Source organism: Lotus japonicus, chromosome 4 (genome assembly GCF_012489685.1).
Source record: "Lotus japonicus ecotype B-129 chromosome 4, LjGifu_v1.2".
NCBI lineage: Eukaryota > Viridiplantae > Streptophyta > Magnoliopsida > Fabales > Fabaceae > Lotus > Lotus japonicus.
This window is the reverse complement of record NC_080044.1, coordinates 77319456-77326111: the sequence shown is the minus strand read 5'-3', so window position 1 is coordinate 77326111 and position 6656 is coordinate 77319456. Positions and strand designations below refer to the sequence as shown.

Sequence of the window (6656 nt, the reverse complement as noted above, 5' to 3'; positions counted from 1 at the left end):
TAAGAGTTAGAAGACATAAGAGTTGAGAGGTGAAGGGTTCACGGTTCGAACTCTAAGCATGACTAATTTACAAACATTAGTAACAAGTAACCAATAACATTTGCCTATAAAAAAAACACTGTTTTCTTTCAGGCCAATAACCAAGAGGCATATTTAATGCACCATATTCTAGTTGATTGTTAACAATCGGACCAGCTTATTAACTTTAATTAAATCTGAACTTTTTCTTTTAGCTAAAATGTTCCAGAAAATTGAAAATATACCCCTCATGATTTTGCAGATTAAGGCGTTAGAAAGTCATTTCAAGGTACAATCATTTAAAATCCTCCCAAGAACACAAAACTACTTTACCCAAACACTAATTTGTGCTTACAGTGAGATATATTTTCAATTTGGGAAATTAAAGATGCATCGACATTACTGCAATTTTATTTTATCTTAACTAATGTATCCCTACACATATAGAGATGAATAATAGATCACCGTGGAAATGTTGAGTTATCACCGGAAACCCCACCAAGTAAAGAAACGAAATAATGACTGAATTATTATCATAATAAAGGTAGCACATTCCATCCGAGGTTTCTACATCTAAATATGACAAAACTCTTAAATTGAATATACAGGGTAAGTTTACTTTCTTCCTACCTTTCTTCCCATAATACATCCTCCTCAATCTATGTCTCAACACCCTCCAATTCTGCTAAAAAGGTAAAAAAAAATTAACAACGATTACTTGTTTGTTCTTTTTCATAACTATGAAGTATGAACAAATACAACTACTTTTGAACTAACAATTATCTTACCACGCCCAAACACATTAAAAGTCACCAGGCACCCACCATGACCTAAACAGTAAAGAGCAAACCACCAAATACAGCATATTGATCAATGGAGCAGGTGGGGTCAAATTAAGCAACACAACAGCCAGAGGCAACCACCGCCAATAATTTGCGACTTCCACATGACAGGCCAAGCCCCACCACTACTCTTGTCATGTCGCCCGAAAGGTCAACGCATACTTACCTTCTATATTCTTTTGGTCACAAAATCCTTTGCTTCTGAAGTATGGATTTTAATCTAAGATTTTACTTGTTACATTTTAACTCCAAATCTTATGTATCTGTAAAGTGAAAAGAATCAGCGACATCAAAGTGCATGGCAAGTTGCACGACCGCAGAACGCACAGCCTCAGCCTTCGGTGCAACTGAAGTGGGTAAATGGGGTAAGCAAAGCGGCACATACAATTCACTTTCCTCAGGTGGGCAGAAAAAAGATATCACGGATCGGCAGAATATGAATCTGTAGATAAATGATACAACACATCATACAGTAAGTTCATTTAGTAAACATCAATTTACTAGGGCCTAAAAAATGTCGAGGTGGCAGTCAAATGCAAGCCTGAAACTGTCATTCACCAAAATGGCAAAACCAATTCCCAATGGAAATAGAAAATAATGCATCGGCTAATTCATGAAAAACTAGAGAGTAAATACCTTAGAATAAGCCGCCTTAAAAATGGATCAGGTATAACTTGTGCCCATACTAAATCCATGATAGTTGATGAGCAAAGAATTGTTTCCCACTCAGTGAAAGCATTTGAGATTATGTTCTCAGCTTCCTCGTAGACATCCTTGGGTTAACACAACAATTAGACCACCAAGGCACCAAGAATTAAAGTTGATTTGAAAAAGTTTGAAGATTATTAAAATATACTTACTATATCAGCCTCACTGGGGTATAGACCAATCATTTGGCAAAATGCTGATAAAGGAGCAGTCAAGAAAAAAGTAAATTGGCTTCCATTATGTGAATTTACATCAGACAGGTTCTTAAAAATTGGCTTTAAAGGTGAAAGAAATAGAGCAGCCGCCTCTCCTCTTTCAGCACCATGTAAAACCTGCAATCATTATTAAGTCCGCAATCAATTAAAACATGTCAATGCAGATAGATAATGACACTTGTCAATCAATCCTCAAGATTCAAAAAGACAGCATCTTCCAATATACTACATTTAACATGGGAAAAGCCAACAAGCAAATATTCCATAAAGACGGCCTCCCCTGAAAAACTATAACAAAATTATCTCTAACCCAGAAATATTCTGTATTTATCATTTCTTTTGTAATTACACGATGAATGATAACAACACCATGGGATAATTTAAGATTCTTTCTCAATTCAACTGTCTTCGGAAAAAGTTCTACATTCAGGTTCAAATTGTTAAAGAAAATCAACAAGGCAGGATTTCACATGGCTAGTGTGTTGAAATTCATCTTCAAATGTTACAAAATATTGTCAGATTATGCTGTAAAAATCTAATTACAAACTTCAACACGTCATTAACAAGTAAAATTAGATTCGAGGAATACACAAAACAGCTCAGTCTAACAAAGCTTCCAGGAAACTAATAAAAAGTTTGGACAAACCTGCCTTGAATGCATGGCTGTTATCACTATCAATAATCAAGAAAAGAGGTTTCCGAGTGAAGGGAATAAGATCACCAGGGTAGAGGTTATTCAAACCTGAAAATTCAAATGCAGCATATGTAAGTGCAGCTACAATAAAGGTAATTGTTTTTTCCATAACAAACAATTAACACTAGACCAACAAAGGAAGAAAAGCATTTTACATTTTCATAACATTGCCTGGAAAAATAACACAAATTCGACAGAGAAAAGACTCAGTGCAGATACCTACCACTATTTCCTTTGGGACCAAACCACAGACAACTGTCATGACAGATCATTTCCCTCTGGCCATTATTTTGAGATTCAGTAGTTCCAGAATTCATTTGTTGGGAAGACTGAGAAAAGACTTTGTGTCTTGATTTGGATGACCCTTCAGAACTTTCCATCTGAGAGACATTATTGAGACCAGCCTTCCCTGTATGGGTGATCATTAAGGTAACTAACACATAGCATAACAGGACAAGACCTACAAACTGATTATTTATACTTGAAGAACGGGGCAAATGTAAACCTGAGGCTGAAAGATATACTAGCACAACACTGTCTGGTGGCAGTTCCTCACAAATTGTTGCCATAACCTGCATACAACATGAACTCAATATGAGGAATAACAATCGCAACAGCCAGTGAAATACTGCATTGAAAAGACAAAAACAGCCATATTTAACAAGTGATAAACTCAATAGCAGTTCACAAATCTTTCAGTTGGGACAAACAGACATACAACAAACATATTATAATATACAGTACAACCAATGAAGCAGAACAGAAGCAGATATAAATAACCAAGTCATGAGAAAGAAGCCATAAAAATCCCATGCAATGTTATTAGGTGTTGACAAGGCCTAGTTAACAGAACAGTCAATAAATTTTAGCAGAGATAACCATGCATGTTTCTCAAACTATGTTACTCAAATTTCCCCTAGGCATGAAACTCACAGCTATCACATGTGTCACAGATGGACGATACAAGGTAGCCTTTCTAGGATTAGGAGGTATAGTTGGATCTGTCATATCTGCAGCAAGATTCATATCTATTATCGCAGAAGTTGCTGAATGATCAATTGAGTCACCATTTTCATGAGGTTTAGCCGTATGCTTTTGGTAGAACGAACCGCTAGGCTCCCATTCTAAACACTGTATCATTCTATAGATGTCCAATGTAAGCTCAGCAAATTTTACCTGAAAGTGAGAATACATGAAGATTCAAAAACTTCCCTTTCAGCAAGTAAATTAATTTAGTAATACAAATTTAAGAACCATCAAGACAACATGAATCACTATTAACCTCATTTCGATGATAGCTTGTCAACAATGCATCATGAAATTTCAAAACTCTCTTTGCATGAAAACGAGCCACATAAGGAAAAGAAGCCTTATGAGAATCAAATGTGGCACAATAACGCAAAGGCCTGAGGCCAAAGCCCTTGTCTACTTTCGTGAAGCGGACAATTTCTTGCACCACTTGCTTCCATTCTTTAAAGTTAGTTTCCTGAAAATAAATAAATAATTCATATTCATCAAGTCAAACAAGTAATACATACAGAGATATTCCTTTCTCAGGATGAATAGTGGAAACAAAGCATCAATGGAACTATATAATGATCAAGTTTTATGACATCTTTTAGTTAAACACTAAAAGTTCAAAATACTAAAGGATATGGTAAGAAAAACAAAAATTATACATTTCAATCAGATTAAAAAGTGGAAGCTTAACTTTCAAATCCAACACAATAACAATCATATATGCAAAATAAGAATGTATTGAAATAAATTGTAGCTGATAAATACCTAAATCAGAACAGCACAGAAATGATGGAGGTCTTGGGCCAAAAACAAAATATTAAACTCATTTGACAAATTTACCAAATCTAGTCAATTGACCATTATGAGCATTGAATGAAGTATTGTTATTTTCATCACAACACCTTTTTTTCTCTTGGTTTGTACTCCACTTATCAAATCAACACATGTAAATACATCTAGGAACTTCAGAATATTTTGTTCTGTCAGTATACCATAGTGGAGCACTACTTGGAACTCAGTTTGCTTCAAGCATTAATTGGTTCTAGGAGGCTATTTTCTTTGAAACTTTCACCATTTAATTTTCTTCATTTCAGTAAAATTGAAGAACCTCGAAAAACCTTGATAGAACCCATTATATAAGACCACTGATCACCTTCATAGCTCATATGATAATCAGGTCAAACCAGACAAGAAGCTCATGACTAAGGCTATGATTATGACCAAATCACCAAACATGTCATCAAAATTGACATATATTAATTTAAACAAGCTTTCAATCTCTTTGTTTTAAAGACATAAATCTCATCTACTCTATCCCTCCATCTATTTTTCCCTGTTCTGTAGGTCCAGGTGTCAATGAAATAGAGGTCATACTAACTACAGTGATGTCCTGCACAATCAACGGCATTAATCAATGAAACAAACAAAATTTTACTATCACATGGGAATCTACTAACCCCATCACTCACCCCACTATCAAGACCATCAAAACATCACAGTTTTCCCCAATCATATAACCTAAAGTGTAAGATGCTATTCAAATTATTATCAAATCAACCTTATGAGCTCTAAATCAATCATGAAACAATGAACATGAGCAAACCAATAATCTAAACAGAGAAGCTTCATGCTTAATCTCTAAGTTACAGCAATTTTAGTGATGAATTCCAAAAAGGAAACACAGCATAAATCGATAAATACTAATTCACTCCCAAACGGACCGAAAATTAAGCTAAAAATAGATAGCTCCTATGAACACGAAGCAATTCAGCTCCAATTTCAGAAGAAAAACAATGTATTACCCGGAAGTTACTCTTGCAATCATCAACCAACGCTACAAAGCGGTCCCTGAGGTGGTTGACCATCTCGGCGCGGTTCAAAATCAACGAAACCAGCAAAAACCTCGCGTAGAATCGCAACTCCTTGGAGCGAACTACCAGATCTTTGGCTGAAGCTTCGGATCCTTCGAAGTACCTTCTGCTGAGTATAGCTTCGTAGAAGACGTAGGCTTCAACGAGGAACCTGCTATCGCTAGTCCTCATGTACTGGCCGAAGTAGAACTGGCCGATTCGGCTCGCGATCTCGCCGATTTCCCAGCGTTTGAGACCGCACCGCATCAGCTTCGCGCGATTCTCCTGCTGAAACTTCCAGAGGCGCGTGTAGGCTTTGAAGACCTTGTGGAAGAAGTGGTTCTGGCTCACGCGGCCGTACGCCGGTACGTCGCGAACCTTGGCGAACTTCCGGTCAGCGCTCTCCACCAGCGCTCGGAACGTCTGCAGCGTAACGTCGCTGTCCCCGGACATGGCTGCCGGAGAGGAGGTGATAATAGGAGGATACAGCTCGTTTTTTCAATTCTCCGTCCGGTGGTGATTCTCGCCGCCGGTCATCGGAGAATTCGCGTTGAGGAAAAGGGAGAAAATCGAGTAAATCAGAAATTGAAGCGAAATGTGTGTGTTGAGAACGGAAAAGAAAGGAACAGGCGATGACTGAAGAGGGCGGTTACACTTTTTGTTTGTCAAGGACTGTCAAAGTATACTATAATATTATTATAATAAATATTAAGAAACGTAGTGATTAGCTCACTTCATCCTTTAACTCTCGGGTTGGATTCGATCCTCGCCTATGGGTGGAGCGCATATTATTGGCGGTCGTCGTTTACCGCTTAGTGCAATCACCCATCTTAAAGAGATTAGTCATTACTGTGAGCAGCACTAAATAAAATAAGCTAAAGAAAAGCATATTAGACCGTGGACAAGACAGTTTTGTTCACACAGTGGTGTGACTGTTGTGACTTGTGAATTATCCTAATTATTATTTTGAAGAAGAAAAAAATATTTGCGGTTTCTTTCGCTTTTGCCTTTATTTTTCTGGTATTTTTTTTCCTTTTTTGCTGATTTGAGAGGGAATCAGAGAAACGAAAGGCATGAGTGATGAGTTAAGATTTTGGATTATTTGAAGGAAGAGGTTTTCTTTTCTTTACCATCCATTTATTTATTTTGGCTTTTCCCGCCCCTTTTTTTTGGCAAGTAATTAATTTTTCTCTATATGAAAATAGAAAGCAAAAGCAAAGCACTTATATTTTCTTAATTAGTATTCGTAAATGACCCGTTAACTTGATTTATAAGAAAATATATTTAATAGATAAAAGAAAGAGACACA

The 6656-nt window shown here is 36.7% G+C and overlaps 1 protein-coding gene across 1 annotated transcript; it reads right to left on the bottom strand.

Moving 5' to 3' along the window:
* Positions 1-521: 521 nt before the first annotated feature.
* On the bottom strand, positions 522-6023 carry LOC130711452 (uncharacterized). The gene is made up of 9 exons (XM_057561073.1): positions 5300-6023; positions 3760-3963; positions 3411-3653; positions 2983-3049; positions 2701-2886; positions 2434-2525; positions 1721-1900; positions 1497-1633; positions 522-1302 (listed from the first exon to the last, which is right to left on the bottom strand). Exons 1-9 carry the CDS (start codon positions 5798-5800, stop codon positions 1116-1118), a joined length of 1797 nt encoding a protein of 598 aa, XP_057417056.1. The 5' UTR covers positions 5801-6023; the 3' UTR covers positions 522-1115.
* Positions 6024-6656: the final 633 nt, after the last annotated feature.